Source organism: Solea solea, chromosome 20 (assembly GCF_958295425.1).
Source record: "Solea solea chromosome 20, fSolSol10.1, whole genome shotgun sequence".
Taxonomy (NCBI): domain Eukaryota; kingdom Metazoa; phylum Chordata; class Actinopteri; order Pleuronectiformes; family Soleidae; genus Solea; species Solea solea.
This window is the reverse complement of record NC_081153.1, coordinates 8,581,093-8,606,248: the sequence shown is the minus strand read 5'-3', so window position 1 is coordinate 8,606,248 and position 25,156 is coordinate 8,581,093. Positions and strand designations below refer to the sequence as shown.

The 25,156-nt window shown below is 40.4% G+C and overlaps 1 protein-coding gene across 1 annotated transcript in view; it reads right to left on the bottom strand.

Moving 5' to 3' along the window:
• Positions 1-937: 937 nt before the first annotated feature.
• myo1g (myosin IG) overlaps positions 938-25,156 on the bottom strand; it is a 45,002-nt gene continuing 20,783 nt past the window's right edge. Inside the window, exons 19-23 of the mRNA XM_058619308.1 lie at positions 24,566-24,710; positions 22,302-22,406; positions 21,502-21,615; positions 17,012-17,169; positions 938-3,049 (exon numbers count right to left, since the gene is read on the bottom strand). Coding sequence (XP_058475291.1) covers positions 2,887-3,049; positions 17,012-17,169; positions 21,502-21,615; positions 22,302-22,406; positions 24,566-24,710 — 685 coding nt within the window. The 3' untranslated portion in view covers positions 938-2,886. The remainder of the gene's footprint in view (positions 3,050-17,011; positions 17,170-21,501; positions 21,616-22,301; positions 22,407-24,565; positions 24,711-25,156) is intronic.

The following is a 25,156-nucleotide window of genomic DNA, read 5'->3' as shown; positions in this document are numbered from 1 at the left end:
GTGTGAGGAATATTTTAATTTAGGTCACAGATGTGACATACTCAGACTTTAAATTACATACACACTGAACTTTATTTTGTCCACAAACAGTTTGTTGTTCAACGGCAGAAGAGTAAAGATTTATCAAGGATTTTTGTTTGTTTGTGTCTGATGTTTACTCACAGTTTACAGAATAATGACTTCTCAATGAACCTGAACAAACTAAACCATTCTAATGTTTTATTTCTTATTGTCTCTATAACTGCAGTTATACAAATAATTCTACACTTAACTGGAATATATTACAGTGTATTCCTTCATTATATAACTGGTTATTTCTTAATTTATTCTTTTATTTTTCTATCAAGGTGTATATTTTGTGTCTGGACGTACCTCAACCCTTGACCTGACTGAGGATTTGAACTGGCAACCGTCTGGTTCAGGCTGCCCTCTTGTATTGTAGGAGTTGTTAATTACCTGAAACAAACAAACAGACAACCTAACTACCTTAGCTAGCCTAGCTAAGGTAGTTAGGTTATTCACAACAAAAACAAAAAATATCTATAAAAAGAAAATATCTAAGCTAGCCTAGCTCATTCATCTCCTGCACCAAAAACATTGTATCTCTAAGATAACCTAGCTAGCTTGTTATTCATTCATTCATACATTCATCTTCTACACCAAAAGCCTAGTTAGCAGCCTTGTTATCTATGCCAAAAACAGGAAATACATATTTATCTAAGCTAGTTAGCTTGCTATCTACACCAAAAACCTAACATAGATATCTAAGCTAACCTAGCTTGTTATTCACTCGTTCATACTCCACCTCTTCTACACCAAAAACACAAATATGGATCATAGGGCTGTGGGAATTCAGGGCTTGTACAGAAGGAGTTTAAGAGAATCGGCAAACATTTTCTATCATTTCTGCTTTATTATCCACACAGAACTGGGTTAGGGTTGTTTTTGAAAACTTAAGTGTACAAAAACATTTATTGAAACTGTGTTTACAGAAAACATTTAAAGAACAGGAAAAGGAAAAAGATCATAAAGGGAAAGTGTTCTGTTTCTGTGTGGATACGACCCACATAATAACCCCCATCAGAGTGCAGAACCTGGAGAAACCTCACACATCCACAGGGAGAACATGCACTTTCACCCCACACTTCACCACTGTGCTGCCCCTCTCCAGTCAACCGTCCTCACCTCAGCTTTTCCTCTGGGTCGTTCATACGTCGATGTCACCTGGTCATCAAGGTCTTGTCACAGTCACGTGAGAGTCGTAAGCTTTGGAAGAATGGATGTGTGAATTGGTGTCAAACGGCCTGTGGGGGGAAGTCAGGACGGCTTAATAATCAGCTGATAGATGACGTGTCAGGCCTTAAAGGTGACCGATACTCACATGTGAATTCCTGGATTATTGTCTCTGCACTGTAACACTGTAACAAGAGGATTTCCTCAAAGGAAGAGGCGGATACAGACTTCTGCTTTTAATCTGGACTGAAGACGTTCTTTACATTGATGAAAAGATGTTTACTGATTTATACCAAACTTTCACTTTTTAAAGATAACAAACTAAATGAACCAAAGGACAACAGAATAACTTCCCTGAGATGTTCTGTAAATTATTAAAACATTAAAAAACTAAAAAAAACATAAATCTTGAGTAAAAGGTTGGGGAAAAATCTGCAAATTTGCTTGGGGACCGAAAAATATCCCCGGAGACCCGTCCATGGGTCCCAACCCTGACTTTGGGCCTGAGTGAATTTAATCTTCAATAAGAATGTCAACAATTATTTAAAATACTACTTACTACTTTTTTTCTTAAATGATTGGTTCTATACAACTCTTTACACCAAAGGAACAACAAAAAGAACATAAATTAATTTAAAGAAGCATTGGTATTAGTATAAGAGTGTATCACCCATATATTTATTTAATTTTTTAAACATTGTTGTTTTTCTATTTCTGTTGGGTGAATCAATACTTTTGTAATGTTAAGCGTTGTGTAATTCTGAAAGGTGTTATAGAAAGAAATAAAACATATTTTTGTTCTTACTCAGGCATAAAAACTGACACAGTATTTAACATATTATCTTTCTCCACACCACCAGGGTCTGAAGACACAGGTTGTAAAGTTGACTGAGGCAAACTGTTAATCTGTGAATTTTGGCTTTACTAATAAAGTTTTTAAATAGGGGTAAATAAATCCAGATATTTCCGCAAACAGATAAAACAACATTTTCTCGTCGGCTTTGGACTCAAATCATCGGAAATCCTGTCAAATCTACGCCTGCAGCGTCCGTGTGCTTATCTGCATCAGCTGATCGTGTCCATGGGGGACACAACACAAGGGACGAGACAGGAAATGACTCTTACGTGAGTGTTTTTTTTTTTAAAGAAAATATTCCGATCACTATGTGCAGCCTGCTCTCTCTGAATAATAAGGTAAACGTCAAATAAATTACTTTCTTCTGCTCTTTTTGTGTTTATTTCTACCAACATGGAGTAAATGTCACATCTCTGCTGCCTCTGCAGAGTTTGCTTTTTACAGAATATACTATATAATCCGTCCTGTATATGCATTAGGGTATTTTTATACATTTTGATCCACACATTCAATTTCTGTTCTTTATTTTTCTCATAAAATAACTTCATATATCATTTTTCTTTTAAAAACTACAGTATCAACAAAAATGTGAATTCAAAAATCTAATTTTCCCAGATTTGTTTACTCAGCATGACTGAGCATCGTCCCCCTGTCGCTCAGAATGAAGCAGACTCAGGTCTCAGATCTTTGTTTCCTCCCTGGTACTTTGACCAGTTCAGATCAGGAGACCCGGAGCTCCAGATGTTTCCAGGCTCCATGAGCTCACTCTGCTGGTGGTTCGGTTGGACCAACGTCTTCTAGTTGCCGGGAACCAGCAGGATGAAACCGTCTGGGCTCTTCTTGAAGTCTGCGTTGGTCTGACCTGGTTTGGCTTCCACTGTGACCGTCTTGGGTTTCCCTCGCATGTGTAGCTGCAGGGCTGAACGACACACCTTCACAGGAAACTGGACTTTTCTTATACTGGAAAACAAGAGACAAAGATTGATTGATTTAGTGCTTTTGTGTGAAGACATATTTACCAAAACAGAGTCCCTGTTTTTTAGACCGCGGTCAACTCTGAATCCTACTTTTCTCAAGTAAAAATCCCTGAGCATCAGCTCATTTTTTATGAACACTGTCTGTTTCTTGCCGTGAAGCAATTTTTTACTGGTCCTTAATAATTTATTTGCTTAGTTGCACTGGTGTTTATGTAAATAGTGAGGTTGCAACCAAAAATAACTCTTGTGTATCATATATAAAGGTCTCTGTCGATGTGCAAAATTAGTCTTTGTCTCATTTCAAAATCAACCCATTTGTTCCTGATGAAAATCTCCCCAGAGAAATTTGAATTAACGATACAAGGAACACAAAAAAACAACAACAGCAGGTTTGTTGTTGTTCTTTTGGACAATTCTGGCATCTCATTATTATAAGTGATGGGGTGGTGCCGCGTCCTCCACCCAGCCTCGCTGCTGACAGCAGGGATGAGGAGGAGAAGCTCGGTCAGTGCCTGGTCACTGCACAGTCAGCTGAAGATGATCCAGTGTGAAGTTTGTGCTTCCTCTCAGCCCTCGGGGATCCTACAGCCTCAGTCTGGCTAAGGAAAACCTCACTGCTCCACCAAACAGAGCTGGCTCTGCACACGGCGTCTCTGCAGTGTTCACACAGAGCGCCAACAGTATGTCACAGTCGGAGGCCCGGGAGACTCTGAGAGCACCGCAGATTTTCCTGCACGTGAGGTTATTTTTCTCTCAGTGAGTTGTTGTTTTTCCATCAGTGGACGAACTGTGTTTGAACCCGAATTAAAGCAGAACTTTGCAAGAGTGGTCGCTGTTTCTCCTTTTTCTCTATGGAGCTCCCCCTACAATTTCGGGGTACATATTTTAACAACATCCATCCATCCATTGTCTACCACTTTGTCCTCCCTCCTCTCTTACCCTCTCCTGGCCATGTGCATTTGTTTTCAACAGAGCTTGTCCATGCCGATCAATGTCTGTTTTGCATGCTTCTGTGTCAATTCTGGCCGATGTTTACTTGTGTGTGGCCCCTCGCTCGGTCAGACAGTCGCTTCTTCTTCCACTAACTGTCCTGATGTCCATCCATGAACCTTTTCTCTGTAGTCATCAACATCCTTTGTCCCATATAATCCCTATCCCTCCTCTGTACGTGACCAAACCATCTCCCCCTTGACTCTTTTACTTTATCCCCAAACCGTTGAACCTGAGCTGGAATATGCTCATTTCTAATCCTGTCCATCCAGGTCACTCCCAAGAAAATCTCAGCATCTTCAGCTCTGACACCTCCAGCTCCACCTAGTGTTTTTTTAGAAGTGCCACTGTCTCCGAGCCATTCATCATAGACCGTGTTGTAGACCTTCTACTGGTAAACCATGATGAAAATAACGTCAGAGGCCTGACTGAACCTGGTGCGACCAGAGCTGAACCCAACCTGTGACCTACTAATGACCGAAACTTTAAAATACAAAAATAAACCCAAAGTCCAACATAGTACCGCAACAGTACAATAAATAACTGTTTTCCTATAGAATCATCAAAGTTTGACCTCAGTAGTCACTAGAAACCTGCAGAAGAAAAGCTCGTCATTCACACCATTTACTTTCCTGCTGCTAAAAGAATTTGCTCTCAGCCTTTAGACATTTCCAAAGCTGGGCTGCTGGTCATTTCACTGAAGGTCACTCCAACAGGTGCAGCCTTGTTGCTTCTACACGGAACCATTTGGCTCTTGGAACCCCGTTAAACCAGCTGTCCGGCCTCAGAAACCCAATGGCCTCTGCAGGGGTTAGATTCGTTTGAGATACTGATCTCATCGCGCTGGTGAAACCCGACGCTGGCGCAGCATGTCGGGAAAAGCCCCCCCGGGCTGTGCCTGAGGAGAGTGGATGTTCTGCTGTCTGTGAAGGTCTGTGCTGCAGAAATGTGCAGTTTCCTGCTGCAGCGAGAGAAAAGATGAAACCTGTGAGACAGATTTGTCTTCAGCTTTCTGTTTAACAGATTTCACAGCCACAATCAAAACCCATTATTAACTCCATACTCTCACTCAGACAAACACTGGACAGCTGTTGAGCAGTGAAACTGATTGATTTCCCGCTAAAACGCTGGTCACTTGGCAGCTACAGTCGTGACAGTTGTTGCAACGTGGATTGATAACAACCAGCTGATATGAGGCCTTCAGTTCCATCAATTCAAGCAAGTTCAACACATTCTCCATGGTTACACTGTGTCCAAAAATGTAAGTTTAACGCCACAACTAATTCCATCACTGCATCTAGTGCACAAAAGTCAGGCACAGTAACCCAGACAGCATGTACATGTGGGCCCCATGAGGCTCATATTCAAGCTGACAATATACAGTAGGTCCAGAGTGGGTTTGTCCGTGGTTGCCATGGTGGCCCCACCCGTGTTACTGAAACCATATGGGACCTGCATAATTTGCCCACTTCAAGCCCATGCTCACTTAGCACCCACTTAGTACTCAGGTAGCCTAGAAAGGGGATTAAGAGGGCAAGCATGGGTGGGGCCACATTAGAAAACCACAGACAAATCCACTTGGGACCCATACTGTCAGCCCAAATATAACCCTTATGGGACCCACAGGGACATGCTGGCTGGTAAGGGCAGCCTCTACTGTTGTTATTGGGTGCTCGCTGGGTCGTTACCTGCTCCGTGAGCATACTATTGTTACCCAGTCCTGTTTCCGTAAAACCTGAGTCGTTCAATGCATGTGCAAAAGTGTTACCAACCGCCATAAAATAACCGCTAACCTCTAACATGTATATGTTTGATAGCAATAACTACTAAAAGGAACTATATCATTATTTGATTATCCAAACTGCCGTAAATTATTTGGACAGGAAGTAGCCTGTTTTGACAGGAAGTAGGTTTGTCATACTGCGGCAGCCTCGTGTTGCAATAAGACGCGACTTTGTTATTGACAAAGTAAGAGTTGGTGACTGTTAATACAATACACCATCATCATTATTGGATGTAACTTTAATTTAAATGTCCTTATTTGTATCATATCTGCAATTGCTCATGAGCTTGATTTTTATTTATTTAAAGGCTTAACACGGGACAAGAGTTGGAAACTAGCAATAACTATAATTTCTATATGTAAAGCATCAGTTTAAACAGCGTGTTTATAGCAGGCTGGAGTCGTGCTACAAGAGTTTGCATTGTCCCCCAATAAATTAACTACATAAATAAATAAAAATAGTAGCAACAATCTTAAGCAATTTGTCAGATATGAAACATAAAGTCTTGTTGTTTTCTAGTCATAGTTATTATTATTTGGTAATAATTAGTCACTGATGCCAGATTAATACTGATCAGGAAATTATAATGAAAGTTATTTCTGAGAAACTGAGAGCAGAAAGTGCATTAAAATAATATAATACACAATAACAACAGATTTTCTCTCGGCTTCTGTAAATCCGAGTTAAGTCGATTTTTTTGTTCTCGACTCTTGTGTTCTCTGAACACGGGCGTTTACATGAGAGCTCGCGTCACATGAAGTGTAGCGTTAAAACTCAAAATGGCCTCCACGGGCATAATGAAGGCGGCAGCACAAACTGCTTGTTTTGACATGTGTCTCTCTTTTCAGTTTTATACGTGTGATCGATGTGTGTGTGTGTGTGCGTGTGCGCACTGGGATTCTGTTCATAAACAAAGCCCACGGTCGACTGTCTGCCAACCAGCCCTCAAACTGCACTTGGATAATTCAGAGAGTGAAGCTGGAGACAGATCTGGGGCAGCAGCAGCTCCTGGAGGACCACACCACTCTTCCAACCACCTTCAACTGCTCCCCGTATCTTTTATTTGTCTGCCACCATCCTTCATCCCCTCTATGATTCCGGCTGCTGCTAATCTGACATGAAAACCTGCTTCTGGTGTCTCCATTATGGGGAATTACAGGCCGTTTTATTTTGCAGCCGAGTCGCAGAGGACGGACGTGTGTCGAGGCGTTGCCGAGGATCTGAGCGCTACACCGTGTTACTGATGCTGTTTGTGCCGCATTATGGGGGAATCAGATCAACGCCAGAAGTCGCTCCCAGGGAATGATGTGTCATCTCAGATCTCTGCTAACTTTCTGCTAACAACAGCTTTGTTCCTCCTGGAGGACAAAAATCTTTCCACTCAATAACAAGAAAAAGAAAAATGCTCTTGTGAAGGTTAATAACATAATCAGTGTCAGAGAAAACACAAGTTTGTTCTGATTGATCCATCAACAACTGTGGACAGCAAGTTGCAGAACTTACAGTTCAATTTGAAAGAGGCAAAAAGCTGGAAGCCATCACATAATCAGCTGTGTCTTTTCGTCCGTCTGTCCACACTGCCCTTTCTGACAGCCCCACATCAAAACAACCCTGCAATTTTCCCCCAGCAATCATAATTAGTGGTTCCCCAGCTGCCTGGCAACCATCACTGGGGAAACAGCATCATCTCCCTACATTGTGTGTGGGGGGGCAACGTGGGCCGAGGGCACTCGGGTCTTCAGGTGTGAGGCGTTATGGGTGAGGGAAGTGCAGGGTCTGCTTTTTCCATCACAGTGTTGATCACCTCTGATCCACTCTGATATAATTAACACCACCGTCATCAGGAAAACGTCTCCACTAGAGATTCTGGGAAAGACTTAGTCATACTGTAAAAGCAGCAAGACGTAGAGAGGCTTTTGATAAGAGGTGGAATAAGATGCAAAGCCGACGCTCACGGCTTGAATCATCGACGTGTGTCACCAACCGTGACGTTGTTAAACAGCGGGGGAATCAATCATTTTCTTAACACCAATTATTTTCAAGACTCCTGACACATTAATGAGAAAGTTTAACAGTGAATCAGTGACAGATGGAAGCAAACAGAGAGTCAAGCCTCTCCTCAAATCCATTATCAATGGGAAGAGATGTTTGTATCCACATGACAATTATGGGGGTGACTTCCAGCACGTCCTTCATGGTAACTGGACGATAATCACAGAGAATGAACCTGTTTCACCTCAGAAGAGATGATCTTCGGTCTTCGTCTATGCAATAAATATTATACCTTGTGAAAGTAATGCTGAAAGTGTCAAATACAATTGGGATTTGAGTTCATTTTAACTAAGTGTGAACATAAGTAGTTAAATTGACTTTTATTTTGACACTAGCTATGTTTACATGGACACAAGAAATCGGAAATAAAAGCCGATACGGCCCATTCGGAAACAAATTTCCTTCCGAACGAGAGGGCGGGTTTGTGCTGATCGTCATTCAGATCATATGAAGGGCTATCACGTGTCTGATCCATGTAAACGTGGTGTATTTCAGTTTTGTACAGGTACATATTTTTTTACGTTTCCATTAGGAAATGTCATCGTTTCTTGCAACGTTGCACAGTCCACACCCTGCCTACAGTTCTCAGCCGAAACGCAAGCCTGACACAGGGCTTTACCATTCCAAACCAAACCGGACCGTAACATGATGGAAACACAGCATTAGTGTCCAACATCACCAAGCCTGGGTTTTTCTTTCAACATCAGGTGATTTTCAAACTGCAGTAAGTGGACAGAACTCGTTTATTGCTGCCTCGTCTTCGGTTCCGGCAGTTTCACCCACCATCGTTTCTCCTCCGGTAATAGGGTTGGACAGCAGGAACATTCAGCCCACAAGTCAGCTGTTTGTGTTTTGTTGTCTCCGGCAGCGCAGCCAAACATGTGCCCGACTGAAGATAAAAGCCGTTGTTTAAACGGTTAAATTGCTGTGTAGTGCTCAACACAAGTGTCACTCTGTGGCGGAGGAATCCATTTGTCGCACTCTGTGGTCAATTTACAGGCAGCACATGTGCGACGTTTTGAATCCACAAAGAGGCCTTTTGATGCCGCCGCAGTGCTCGAGGTCAGTAGCTGAATCGCTCAGCGTAATTTCCACGAGGCTGTGTGTGATGCCGCTCGAGCGGATTGAACCAGCGAGCGAGTGGGAGGCACAGTGAGGATACAGTCTTTATAAAGAACTCCCGCTCTGCCAGAGGCCACGTCTTTGATGTGAACGTGTGGGAATGAGCTCATGAGAAAAATATGATGCGAGTGTTCACCGTCTTTCCCACCTGTGTCATCACACGGTTAAATTCTCCACTTCACCTCTGCTGCTCCCTCATCGTATTTACATTCAAACTGTGTCAGAGGTCAGCATTTCACCTGCCTGTGAACGCTGAAAAAGAATAGCTTTAGCATAATAGCATAATATTTGTAATCATTATTTCGAGATTTGGGACATTTTTCAACTTTTTCTGACATTTTGTGGATCAAACCACCCGATTAATTGAGAAAATCATCAAAAGTTTCATGGATTATGAAAGAATTTATTGGCAGCATATACAGTATGCCTCCAAAGGGAATACATGCCTGTTATTTTTAAATTCTATTCACATGTTTGTCGTTACTTTAAACGTGTTATAGCTTCAAGTGGTGAGGGAAAAGTCAGACACAGTAGTTACCAGAACACTTTAATACTGAGCTCACTTGTAATGAAGGTCACATGGTTTGTATCGTTGACTATTAGTGAAACCGTCCGTGTAATTTGCCAGTGGCTAAAACACCACAGTATTTTATGACCCACTTCCTCTTGTAATATTAATCCTGTCTGAATGGAGCTTTTGTCAAATGGACACATGAAGCATCTCAGCAGTTCAAGTAAACACGAAAGTCACATGCTCTTGTTACTGTCAAGTCAAATATATATATATATATATATGTATATATACATACATATATATACATACATACATATGTATACATATATATTTACATCCTGTTTCTAATGCTAATGATCATTTAATTAGCAATAAACATTTGCCTGCCCTCTTCCTTTACCACCATCCTCCTCACTCTTTAGATTTAAGAGCTTTTTATTTATTTAGATCTCTGCTTGTGTGTGTGTGTCCTCGTTGAACCTCGACAAAAACAAACATTTTTCAATCAAGCTGCCACAGAAATCAGGAGTGAGTCATCCTCTTTTCTCTGTCTTTGATGGCTCACGTGGTGTGAGGGGAACGCGAGTCTGACCCCAAGTTAATTTTGTCAAGATCGACGCCGAACAAAGAACGACTCTCTCACTTTGCAGGAAAGTAAAAGTAGAATTTATTGTTGTGTTGGAGCTGTTGTGATACATAGCTGTTGTATGTTTGTTTGTTCTTTTCGTGTATCATGAGGTCACATTAAGGTGACACTTTATTTTGATAGTCCACTCCTGACACACATTTACAGTTCTGTTGATTGTATACTGTAGTGTGGTTGACTGTCAGCAACTAATCTATGATTTGATGTTACTTGATGATCCTGTTAACTTTCAACTGACAAACTAATCAGAAGTAGATCAACAAATAAGATGCCGACACAATCTAACGATGACAAAATACTATTTATAGTCAACAAGCACTTTTGTATAGGGTTAGGGATTCTTTGGCACCCTTCCCTTGGGCTACTATGGTACAGTACAGTGTAGCTCCGCCCACGACAGTCAGCTGATTGGGCAACAGGAAGACGTGACTACTTTGCGACCGCTGTTCTCATGCAAAGCTTGACAGCTTTTGAGACGCACAGCTACAAATCGATCAAAAAAGAGCTGTTGGACGTCCTCCATTGTTGTCTGTTGTCACACTGGTATGATGTCGGGCACAGCCCACACCTGCTACCAAGTACAGGTATGCAAGCCTTACCGTTCCAAAACCATACCAAACCGAACCATGGTGGAAATATGATGAAGAGAGGCCTGTTTTGGCTATTTTCCATTACACAGTTTGATCGTGAGCCGAAACACAACCAGTTCAGTCGTAATTCACAGTTCAGTGACCGTGTCGGGAAGTACTGAACGATTCTGTGAACAAATCTTTTCAATGAACTGATTCTAATGATTCGGTTACACTGAAAACAACCACTTTACAAGTCACTACTTTGTGTGCTTGTGTCGCGTATAAAACGTCACGTCACAGCAGCTTCATGCAGCCGTGGTATGATGACTCCGCCCACGTTGAGGAGGTACTATAGTAATGGAAAACCATACCAAAACGAGTAGAGTCGAACGGTATAGTGGAAAAGCACCATTTGATTAAGACAGAAAATCAACAGATAGATTCAGGCTCTGTGGTTTAATGGGGAAAAACCAGTGAACCACACGACCGAGCCGGCTTTTACAGACAAGTAAATAGGTCAGGTCTTTATATACATCCACCCCAGGTTAAAAGCTGTTGCCATAGTTACAATCCATATGATGAAAAGTGCACAGGCTCTGGTTCCGTGCCATGCATCGAAACCAAAGCAACAGCCACATCAAAGCAAAAAAAAAAAAAAACACTGACATAAATGGAGAGTGAGAGGGTAAATTGAGCGGGAGGTCGAGCAGCCTCTGCTGTCCTGTCACTGCAGCCAGCAGGACTGTCAGAGACATGAACACATTGAGGACAGACACAGAGGGAGGGAAAAAAGAGGGGAGGCAGCAGAGAAACGGAGGAGGCTATTTCAGGCTCAGGATGACGCCTTTCACGACCTAAAAAAAAGTGAATCTAGAACAGAGACGGACGATTTTCGCCGCAGCCGACAACAACCTGACAAACTGTTGACGTCCGTCAAGGTCGAACAACTAAGTCAACAAGTTCTTTTCACATCAGTAGCTGTGTTTATACGTGTGGGTTACCCAACCCCATAGGACCTTTTTCCTGGCATAAACATTGACCTTGTCAGGACCAGTAGTCCTAGTGGAGACCAAAAACCTGGTCCTGATGAGGCCGAACCTACTCGAGGAACAGGTTAAGTTTAGGACTAAGATTTGAATTGTGGTTAGGTTAAGGGTTAGGGTTAGGCCCTTAGTTGTGATAGTAAAGGTTAGGGTAAGGTGCTACAGTACGTGATGCATTATGGCTAAGATGTGTCCCCTCTAAGATATAAAAACAAGTTTTTGTGTGTGTGTGTGTGTGTGGTCACTTCCCTTTGGGAGTTCATTAAAGCCACATCACAAGACCACACTAACATATGCTTTGAGGTTAATGAAATCATGTCGTTTTTTCTGAGGGTGACCCAGATGATTTCTATTAATGCAGGTTTTATAAAGAAGTAGAGGAACTGCTGCGGAAGAAGAAGAGAGGAAACACGGGGGGGGGAGAAAACGAAAAATATGTGATTGTGTGTCTCTAAAAAGACAGAGCCGGACCCAGAGGGGGTTTAATCTGTATTTTTTTTAAACTTTATATATCTAGTATTAATGATGAGTGCAGCAAATTATTAGCTACTGAGACGGATGAAAATCACATTATTCTGCTGCTGATTTCAATGGGAAAAATATTTTTGAATTCATTACCTCTCCTCTACAGTTATGTTCTTTTTTTAAGTACACCAACTGACTTATTTTATCAATATGATGCATTCACTAATATATCTTACTTAGCTTGATTTATTGTGGATTTTATATTATATACACGTGTCTGACCCTCAATGTGGACATAGGTTAAAATGTCCACTCCATCTGTAAATATATTTGAATTACTGTATATTAGAGGTTATATTCTAATTGTTATTATCTACAGAATTGTCTACACTGGGACATGTGTAAGTATATATACATAGATGTATAAGTACACACATAAAGCTTAATAAAATTATTTAAAGTGATTATACACTCACACAAACAATTTAAATGTTTGCCAACAAAGCCTTATAAATGTGACACACTGGACCTTTAAATGTTTTACAGGAGAAGAAATATATTTCACTTTGTTCAACAAACTAAAAGCTGCACATTTTTTGATCAAGCATCACAGCTCATATAAAGAATATATATTTAAAAACAGACTCATAGCATCGCCATATTGCCTTTTAAGTAAAGAATCCTCCTCAATCTTTGAGGTTGAAGCAGATCTTACCCTAAATCCTGCCTGTGCTCCCCCAGCTGTCCCAGCAGATGGTCCATGAGGCCGCCACCCCCTTCCCAAACACACACACACTTCATTCATGGTAACAGTTCAGACTCACGTCTTATCCACATCAAAACAAACGTGTCCCTATACGATCTTTTTTTTATTTTTTGTTCTTAAAAAAGTTTTCCACTAAATGCTGTAGTACATATGCCAGGCCTGTATGTGGCGCTGTAACACTACCATAAAAACACACCAAACACAAGAAGAAAACGGCGACAATACTGGTGAATCCCTAAATTGCATAATTTGGTTGTTTTCACGAAAACAGGGTGGCCTGGGAAGGAACCATTTCCAAAAAAATAGTGTTTTCGGGCTCCCAGAAAGCTGCTTCCATGTGAATAAAAACTTTTTCAGATTCTCCTGAACTCATTCCCGTGTGTACAGGCCCTACAGACACATGAGGATGTACAGGAACGAGCGACAGATGAAGATGGAGGAGGGACGTGTTTCTGTCTTTGAAGTTCAATTTTACCCTGTGCTGCCTTCACTGACCCAGTTTTTGTACAACGAACAAACTGTGCCACTGCCACCAAACATCTTCTCATCTGTAAAAACTCCCACGTCAGCTCTCTCAGGTTTGAATTAGAGTGATTCAATTTAAACAACAACAACAACAACAACAACAACAACGCGAGCCACAGTCTGACTTCACATCACAAACTAAAATGACGCCCGTGTTACTCGCCCGTGATCTGACTTCCTGACAGAAGGAAGCACAAGAGGAGTGTGTGTTTGAGTCTTCCTCCTCCTCCTCCTCCTCGCACACTTTCACAGCTCAACCCTGACATTGTCTCATGAGTCTGCTTTTAATGAGTAGCTCTGTAGAGGTCACAACCCCCGCCCCCCACAACCCTCCGCCCTCCATTCACCGCAGATGGCGGCACAAAGACAGGCGGAGAGCGGAAGCTCGCTCCTGATGGTCGTCTCTCCTTCTCTGACGCCCGACAAACACCGGCCAGAGCCGCACAGCTGCCGCTGCTGCTGCAGGCTCTCACACACACATTCTCACACAGCATTCTTACTGAGGACACTCATAGACATAGCCTTATCTTTAACCTAAATACAATTCTAACCCTAAAACCAGGGCTGAACCCCAAAAAAGCCCTTTAAAGTTGTGGGGAGCAGACAAAATGTCCTTATTTTCAGAAATGTTCTCACTTCCTATGGTTTATACGGTCTTTGGTCCTCACAAAGACACACATACAGGAACACACACACTCACACAGCATTCTTACTTAACCCTCAACATAAATCCAATTATAACCCCAACCATAAAATCAGGTGTTGATCCTAAAAAAAACAAAAACATTTAAAGTTACATACAAGAACACACACACAGTCTGGTTTCCATGACTTTAGAGACTTTAGACATTACAGTCATTTCCTGGAGACATAACCTTAACCATAACTAGTACTGGCCTAAGCTTAACCTTAACTCTACCCTCATCCTAACATGTCTTCACCCTAATATGTATTATTTTTTTATTATGGGTACATTTTTTATCCCCATAATGTGAGTGTCCCCACAAAATAAGTAATACCTGGAATACACATTCTCAGATTTCTATCCATTATAACCATAGGCCCTTGCCTTAACCATGACTAGTTAATGCCTAACTTCACCAAAATTCAAATCTTAGTCCTAAACTTCCTCAGAAATGTGGTTCTATCTTATTGTGCTTTTAAAATGCATTGTTTTACCAAACTCTAGTTTTTATTACTTTATGGTTCATGCTTTTATAAGTCTCATGTTAAGTGATTTTAGACTTTTATTGCTATTATTATTATCAAGTAAGGAGGAATTGGAAATGGAATTCCATTCCCCCGCAATAAAGTCACTTAAATTGTGGTTGAAATCAGGGCAAAAATGTCTACATTGACCTATGTTTTTTGAGTTTATTTTCATTTACAAATGTTTAAGCTACTACTTATATAGTTCATTTAATGTTCAGTCATATTTATTGTTGCCTCTAAACTTTATAAGTTGTCACTGAACTGTATAGTGTTTCTAATTTCATGCCTACCTGCAGATAAAACAGATGCAAACGTGAAAGTATTATTATTATTACTAACACAAACTCCTCAACTTCTCTATAATGACAAATTGTTTATTTCTTTATGACATGATCTGTGTGTTTTGTATCATGTAAGTGAAAAGACCCTAAAATTGATCAACATTAATTGTTCTTTTATACTGTATTTTATTCTAATAGTTCTGTCTATTTTGGATTTAATTTCTTATTTTATTTACTTTGCGGAGTCTGATCGATAAAGTAAATATATCTATCTAATTATCACAGCATAAAAAAGCACATTTTTTTTGTGTTTTGGCTGAAACACAATGAAAATCCGCAAAATGAGCTCTGATGCAAGTTTGTTTACCTTTTTTTCGCTCTCTCTCTCTCTCTCTGCGTCACTGCGTGTGACTCTTCGAGGATTTAAAGGACTAATACTTAGTGCTGCGTCTCAGCGGGCTGGACTTACGACAACTTGCCCACACTCATCGATTATCACCACAACCAAAACAGTCTGCTCTGTGTGAAAACTTGCAGGGTGCCCCATTCAAATCCAGTCTGGCAGAGACTAAAAGTGGGCGGAAGTGAATCAGATTCATAAACAGCGGCGACACAACAGGTTCAGAGTGATAAATGCGCCAAATGTCAGCGTGACTGATTCATTTCACGGCAGTTATTCAGAGCAAAGGCGCAGACGGCGACAACTATGACAGTGATAAATGCCAAGAATATGATTTGTGCAATTGTTATGCTGCATTAATAGACCTGCTTTTCTCCAAACGCCTCTGACCAGCGACAATGAGTCTAATGCTGTGTTGTTTATTCATGTGGCACAAAGACCCACAGGGATGCTGCGTATTTTCTTACCAGACAATCATTTCATCACCTGATGTCACCAATTAACTCCGCTTCTTCTGTTCTAATCAGTAAAATCAGCTACTGGAGAGTTTGATTCTCAATCAAATCTGCATAATAATTATTTTATTAAAACGAAATTCAGTCATCAGTGCAAGCAGGGGGTTAACCAAAAGTGGTTAACCAGACACGCCAGTTAAAATACCCATAATTACACCACAGATAAAAAAAAAAAGGGTACAGCCGTTTTGATTGCACTCGTAATTCATGTCTCTTTTTCAAGTCATCACAGCTATAACTGTGGTAAAGACTGTGACATTTTAGGGTTGGTGTTAAATTCCGTATTAGCGTTTAATGTCAGTCCTTAGTACCAAAGTTACCACTTTCAAACTGTGACTTAAAAGCATGTCACTACTTTTATTTTGCGTTTTTGTGAGTATATAGCAGGTTCAATAGCTAGGCTAGCTAATCTAGCTACGATAGATAGCTATAGCTAAGAGATAGATAGATATTTTTTGAAGTGTGTTTGTATAAAGCACTGACAAACACTGATAGCTAACCTTCACCTCGAACCCACCAAAATCTCTGTTAGTGCTAACATGCCTGCCAGCAGGGACACAGGGAAAAACTGATTATAGCCACATAACAAAAGTGTCAAATCTGTGTCTGCTTGCGTCTACGATATCTTAAGAATAGGATTGTTGCTTCATCTAAAGTTTGTCAACTGCTCACACGTCTGCGCCAAAGTCCATAGCGATTTTAGATCACAGCACACTGCTGCCTTAATCAAGTAACTTAAAATGTATTCTTTTTGTCTTTATTGTTTGAAATCCTTTAAAATCTGATTTTCCAAAGTGGCTCAAACTGAGCAAAAATGAGGCAGCAGTAGACCAGCAGCTCATGTGTCCATGTGAGCTAAAAACACACAGATTTTCTCTATGGACTTTGGTGCGGGAGAGTGAGCAGTTTACAGACATCAGTTTCCATTTTGGAAACATAAAGATGTGTAAAAAGATAAATTCCTCATCACCAGGTTAAGATTAAGCAGAAAGAGAATATGGTGATAGTATTATTGTCTGTTTTAGTGTTATAAAGTAGTAGTAACTGTTGGTACTGACCGTGTAAAATAGTCGACCAGCATTCCCACCAGTTCGCCCACTCGGTCCTCGTTGGGGCACAGCTCCCCTCGCTGCAGACAAAACAGGACATCATCCTGTGTAGACGTGTGTAGCGCCACCATCTGGTCGACCCCACTGGTCACGCTCAGTCCTGTGAACTGAGGTGAGAAACATGTGAGTGTGTGATTCAGATTCATAAAGTGTCTTATCAAAATGCTACACAAAAAAAAACATGTTTCATATTGTGATATTGATTTTTGAGTTCACTCTTCATGTTCTGCCTGACTGAGCAGTGATGAAAACACTGACACTCCAATAAAAAAAGGAACATAAAAGGAAAATAAAAGGCTACGACGATATAAAAAGCCAGTTTTTATATCGTCGTAGTCTTTTATTTTCCTGTTTTCTACAGTTCTGAGGACAAGCTTTCTATAAAAGGAACCACTTTTTAAAGATGGCAAACTATCCTGATCCAAAACATAATATAAATCATGACAAGAGCAAATTTGTGCACAATGTAGCGACTAATTTACAACCATATCTGTAAAGGCTAATATAATTTTGAATGAGTAAATTCATTATTTCCAAGAGATGTTAAATAGAAATAATAAAACTTGATTTTATGCATGTCATTTCAAACATTTGCACATAAATCTTAACTAATTAGGTTGAGAAAATTCTGTAAATTTGTTTGGGGACACAAAAAAACTCCCGCCCCAGTCCACTCCGTTGTATAATAAGAGAACATATAATGCAAAGGAGCTGCATGTAGGCTAAGAGATACTCAGTGGTACATACTTACAGCAGTGCCAGAAATTAATTTGTTTAAAAATGTCAGGGATTATCACATCAATGTATAATACTGGTGAATTTAATACAGTAGAGCACTGTATCTCCTGGATATAATGAAAACAATAATAATGCATGAATGAAGGCAGCGGATTATATCTGCTCTCGGTATGTAGGGTGAGAGAAATTATGCACGTGAGGTGCAGTGAGGGGAAAGCCATGAGGTGTGACCCAGTTGGAATTACGTATGGATTTAATGCGGCTGAGAAAACGTGAACGGGAGAAAGGTGAGGGAGTGCGAGCGAAATAGGAGAAACACAAAGTGAAGAGTGGCAGAGATTTTTTAGAAAGAGAAAGGGAGTTATCAGAGTTATCTAAGCCTCTTTAAGCCCCGAGTCCACACAGGTTAATCCAGCAGGGACGAAAGTGTGCAGGATGTTCCAGCTCGGTCAAGGCCAGAGTCTCGTTCAACCTGTCCCTTTAGTGGACAGAGAAACGCAGCGGTTTTTCTCTAAAATAGCAAAACACAGTGTTTCTATATTCATTTCTGAGTAAAAAAGTAATGAGAATCCTTAATCCACAAGTTAAAATATACATATGACTATGACATTTATCTAAGTGACTTAAACTAACCAAACGAGGCAGCAGTAAAGTAGCAGCTCCAGTGTTCCAATGAGCTAAAAACACAGATTTTCTCTATGGGCTTTGGTGTGGGAGAGTGAGCACTTTCAAAACCGGTTGGTGGGATAAGATGTTACATTTATCGCATTGTTGTTCTTGTCAAGTTCCACTTTAAAGACAAAAAAAAAAATCCAGTGGATTTAAGATAATCGGTTCTGAAACAGTGAGGTGTTAAGTCATGGTAAACCAGCAGATGACCGTTCGATCTAAAGAATCTGGTGACAGTGTGAGTGGACACACTATTCTGACCTGAATAAGACTCATATAAGGCTCAGTCTGAGCGGCAGAGCTTAATGGCAGCAGCTATCTTTAGTCGCTCGGCTGCTGCATACTGATGGTTTTTAACCCTCTGGCGCGTTTTTGAGCCATTTCTTTCTCTCTTTCTCTCTCGCTCTCCGCCTCGCTGGCATCCAGCTGTGCTGACTCATTTCATTAAGTAGGTGTTGCTGGCTTTTCTTTCTGCACTAATGCAACATTTCAACCTTTTAACATGTCAGTCTTAGAATATCTTCCCTCCAACACTGCACTACAATGCACTTCAAGCCACAGCAAGGGACAATTTCATGAATGGAGCGACACATAAAAGCAAAGACAAATGACATGAAATGAGAGAAAAATCATCATTTAGATACATAAATATAAGGAAAAGAGACATTCAATGTCCCTTAAACATCATATATTTCTATTAAAGCGGAACTTTGCAGGATTGTTACCCTAATTTAACAGCTTCAGAATCATTGTGATGGTTAAATGTCTTGTTGTTTAAGAGGCCGCTGTGACATTGACCTTTGGCGCCCAAATTAAAGCCCTTCATTCTCAGATCCAAGTGACCATTTGAGACAGTTTTCAAAAGGATTCAATTAAGATGTTTTTGTGATATTGTGCTCAATAATATGTTAAGCCTCCGCTGACCATGCTGCATGCTTTGGAAAAAGGCCATTCATGTGTTATGGAGAACATGTTTATACTTCTTTTTTATTATTTTTCTCTTTTGTGAACGACATATCAAACAAAGACTTTTACTTTGAAATTGTGAGCAATATTAACCTGGATATTTTACATTTTGATGAATTATCAATAACATATATATATCGATATAATTTTAATCTCAAATCACTGAACTTTTTTCGCCCCCTCCTGACCAGCCTAGAAGTTCACTGGCTCTCCAGGTCATTTTGAGTTTGAGGCCCCTGTAATACACCTCATGAGTTCAACACAAAAACACAAGAAAGAAAATGACCCGTGACCCGCAAGCGTGGGATAATGAATGGATTGTTTTATTTTGCTGTATTTATAAGGCCACCTTGAGTTCCGTGAAAAGTATTTTTTTGTATCGTGGATCATCAGCTAATAAGAACCTTCATTGGCTGTATCCACCATCTTATAGCACAACAGGCACAGAGCACATATGTTTTACAGCTCTCTCTCTCTGGACACAGTTTTCTAAAATGACAGTAAATATCAACAGTAAATTTGCCACAGCTTTTATTATAAACTGCTGGACTCACTAAACGGTCAAGATAATTCCAGCTTCTCCTGAACTTCTCTCATTAAGTCCCTACTGTCCTGTTTCAATCAAGTAAAGAAAAAAATCGGGATGAAAAAGCTATTTGAAATGACCTAAAAGGATCAGATTAAATAAAAGTGTCATCTACCATCTTCACTTTTAGTCTCCTTTAGTCCCCCGTGAGAACCCTGATCCAGTTTCTTAGATTAGACCATAAGAAAAAGAGCCAGTTTGGCCCCAGATGGCAGAAAACCTTCAGACTAGTTAACACAACACTGCAGCCTCACGTATACATGTACGCACCACAACGTCATTGTACGTTTCTTCTGTTACTGATAAACGGCAGAGACTCGTGTTAGAGATGATGGATGGTGAGAGTGTGTGCAAACAAAGTAAATGGACAAATGAGAAATAAAGGACATCTGGGATGAAGTACAGCACACGTCTGACCCACATCAGCAGCAGCTGTTAGGAAGTGGAGCTGCTATGCTGATGCCGTTTCATCCACACTACGATATTTTTCAGTTTCCCGTTCACGACGTGTCGTCAAAGTAGTTTAAAGGTAATTTTTGGTGAAAGGGGAAGTCACACATCTCTGCTTTTGTTTTATTTCGATTGGTCTTATTTATATTATATATTATATTATTATTATATCTTATATCATTGGAGGAATCCTTTAAAGGTACAGTGTGTAAAACTCAGCATCATTTACTGCTGCAGCTGAATATCCCTCGTCTCTCCTTTCACTTGCAAGTGAAATGGCAAAAATGGCCATCTCTGTAGAGCTGAGCTGACCCTGATATATGTATATATATATATATATATATACATGAATATAAAGGGTTTATTCTGAGATAATGACATACAATAATTTGTGCACACGTATACAAATTTTATTAATTCATCTTCAATTTCTGCCAAAATTAAGATGATTTAACTAACATTTCATACACTGGGCCTCTAAGAGCCATAATAACTATAACAATATTTGATCTTTTTTTTTTATATTTCTTCATTTTATTAAACATCATCATTTAAATCCCCTACAGTAACTAAAACTACACGCTAATTTAGTGAATCCTGTTGACAAAAATCCATGGATCTGATTTAGAAATGTTGGAATAATTTTGTATATTGATGAACCAGGGTATTACTTAAGCTGAATTTAAGAACGTATACCACAGAACGTCTTATATTTGGACACTATTCTGTGATACATTTAAAACATACTTATGCACACCAGTAGTGAACACAAAAATCATTGTTTTAGTTTCTTACTGGTAATTAAAGCTTATAAAGACAAAGTTAGACATTTATTCTGTTAAAATTAGAATATTTTTCTTGTCTAAAACTTGCTTCCCAAGATTATTTTTCTCTTAGGGCACAAAATAAGACCAATATTCCAGAAACGAGGCAGTGCAGAGTGAATATAATCACTGTTGAGTCCCTACAAGCATAGCAAATCAGTTTGTGTGTTACATTTCTTTGTGTGTTCTCCCACTCGAGTACTCACTGTGTCTAAAGGAAGCTTCTTCAAAACCTTGTACTGTTTCTTCGGCTCTAATTTGTAGACGTACTTGTCGGTGACGAGCACACCGCGATCTGTGCTCCTGTTGAATCTGTTCACCTGAGAGAGAGCAGAGAAAAGGAAAATAATATAAGTATAACTGTATGTGTTCTGTTTTCTGTTTTCATTTATAGAGCCCGTGTTTGCTGCTTGTGGAAACATCTGGGTTCAAATTCCGCATGGAGCCGCAAACACACATGAACAACAGAGGCGAGACAAGCGCTCTGGTGTTTCTGTCACTGTTGGCTCTTTTATTCCCGTTATCAAAGCCCACATTTCTTTAGATGTTTTAAATCTAAAGCTTCGCCCAGAATGTAGAGGGAGTCTCGCACTGCAAAATCCCTGATAGAGAGAATATGGTCATTATTATCTCCAGGGAGATTATAAGAGAAGGTTCATCAGGAGGTGAAGTAATCCTTAAAAGGGCTTCGGCTGCAGTCGATGGAAACCAGGATGAATCTTAAAGGTTAAGATAAGTTTAGAGATTAATTCATACTTAAATTCATAGTTTCTTTCATGATTAATCCTTTGATTTTTTTTCTTTTTCTTATTACTCTCTGAGAGGGTTATATTCACTGCTGGTACATGAAATCTTGAAAGACGAGCTTGTACAAGTGCGAAGGGATGGACCGGGGCAAAAAAAAAAAACAGCAAGTGAGAAAAACATCCCAACAATAGGGAAGAAACTCCTTGTGGGTACAGAGCAGATATTTTCTGTGTCATTGTTCTTTTCCCATGTGCTGTACCTTCCTGCAGAAGCTGGAGAAGAGGACCTGACCGTACTCGTCCCTGTTCCTCAGCTCCTTGGACACTCGGATGAAGCTGGAGCTGGTCTGAGGGCAGTCTCGTACCTGCGGACATGAAAGACACACATTATCGCATGACAGTTCAGACGGTGTGGGAGGGCGAATCGTCATTAGTCGTAAAACTCTCCGTGACCTCCCTCAGACTCTTTTTTTATCGCTGTAATTCCCTACGTGGAAGATCAAAGCTCGGGGCCTGGAGCTGCTGTTATCAGACACGGTGTTTGACACGAGGGAGCAGAGTGGATGATACTGGAGCTAAACTGCCTGATGAGAAATACAGTCACGGTCGGCTAAGAAGGAAATTTAAAACCGTGTCATGATAATAACGTCTTAAATCTTCTCTGGCAGTTTCTCCTCAGAGCTATTTTGCATTCATGTATGTAAACTGAGGACACAGTGTGACCCGGCTGGACAGCTGGAGCAAAACTGCATTTTTTTGTAAACGTGTCGAGCAGCAGAGATGGACTAAACTAGTGTCACTCGACACTTTGTCACCTGTACCGTCATATTTATTTCTTCTATAAACATTCAGACGTAAACATCCTGTTGCACAATGTCCGACTTTTGCAGGGGTTGTCCACATGAAAATAAGTCTAGGTGAATCCACGGAAGTTTTATTTTATCGTGTTGACATTTCCTCTGTACAGAAATTAAGATTTTAGTATTTTTTCTTGTGTAGTCAACTTGTTCACTAGTCAATGATGTCATAGTTCCACCTCTGTCACGCTCTGGCTGTCACTGTCTTTTTCTTCATTATTATCGTCCTCCTCGGGAGATTGTTTGGTCTGTTTGCGGCATTACAGCACCACATACAGGCCTGGCATATGTACTACAGAGTTCAGAGTTGTTTTTGGGCATTTGGACGATGACGTTTCCTGATGCAATGCTGTGTTTAACAGGGTTTAAACAATGTGAAGGCTGCGTTCGCCTCATGGTCACAGCCTTTTCCAGACCTTTCTGGTGTTAGCCAGAAAACGCCACTTCAGTGTGGATAAAGACTTGATACGATACAAAACTCTCTTCCTTCAAGTCAGTTGTTCAAGTCTCGTGGTAAAAAACACAACAACATCTGTTAAAACTGATTATTTCTATAAATACACGACACAAACAACTGTCTTAATTCACACGCTGCTCTATCCTTCCTTCCTGTGCGTCAAGTGATGTTAAACAGCCACATAAATCCAATCCATGCCGTCTATGTGCTGCGTCACACAGACTTATCTATAGGTCTTTGCAGAATTAACAAAAATCACGTGAAAATTGAAGCCCAGAAGGAGGCCAGGCAAGTCACAGATCATGTGACTGAGTAACGAGGAGAGTGACTCAGGATCGTGTGGCGGTCATGCTCACAGTCCCCTGAAGGCACCGCTCAAGCCTCCGGGCCACCAAATAACCCCAGATTAGCTGGTAAATGAGCCCACTGTGGAGTTCATAAAAAAAAAAGCCTGTGTTCACCAGCACCATCCTCCTTTCCTTTCATGCTGTTTACTGCGAGTCCCGTCACATGCGCCGCATACATTCACCATGTCAATGGATGATTTTCTTATGCTGCGGGGTCACTAAAGTCCTGTTCACTGTGAAAGTCCCACCAGGAGGCAGGGTGAGTCCAGTCCACTGGACAAAGGAAGGTGAAAGCATATGACGGTGTGGAGTGTGACACTGACCACAGAAAATGTCCCAGGTATAAAGTAGTAATAAATATGTGGAAGAGAAATAAGACAATTTTGCACCAAAATGATTAATAACACCATGTTAAATGTACATCAGCTAATGACTATTGATTTTGAGATACATTTTGTTTTTCAAATCTTAAAACAACAAATCTGACAACAACACCCTCAAAGATCTTGTTTTTAGACCTCCAACTAACGATCATCTGTCGATTATTTTCTCAATTATTATTTGGTCCATAAAATGTCAGAAAATGTTAATCTGTGTTTCCCAAACCTTGAAACAAGGATGTTGTTTTGTCCACAAACTAACATGATTCAGATGATGAAAAAACAATAAATCCATTAATTAATTCCGATTAATCATTTAGTAATTGATTAATAATCGATTCATCAAAAGTAGTGCTTTTTAACAAAGAAAAGCTGGTGTAAAGTAAATAAAAATCACACATCAATTAGAAAATAAAGCCTGAACGACTTAATAAAGTAAAACTGCATTAAAAACCACACTGCAACCCAGGCCTCATCTCTTACGTTGGCCAGGTAGTCCCTCTCCCAGGCTCGACTGACCCCCCAGTCTTTCCTCTCTCCACTCAGAGCCGCCAGAGCCGCCACCTTGGCCCGAACCTCGGCCATGTCAGACGGAGGGATTTTCTTTACGATCTGCCTTGCCCACCACCTGACAACAAGGGACGAGAACCAAAGAGTGTGCTGCGTGGGTGAAATAATACATCAAAAGATGCTGTACAGTACAGAGCTACAAAAACAGACTTTATCTGCAGAGTCACAACACAATCTCGATAAAACACATAACACCACCAAAAGATTAATTCCTGCTACAGTTGCATGACATACATTTGTGAAGCACTGTATAAATACTTTCTTGCTGTGACTGATGAGAGAATCAACAGCTCTTTTATGTCTGTGTAATAAATATGAAGCTACAACCAGGAAATTGTTAGCTTAGCTTAAAGCAGAGCATAGCAAGAGTCGTTGTTGTTATTATTATTTATTTTAGTAAAGAAACACAGTAATGCATACTATTTCTTGGTGTGCTACAGAGACTAGTGTAAGCTAAGTCCGTGCTAGCTGAAGTTTGAAAACACAGTAGCCATGTTGTAATTT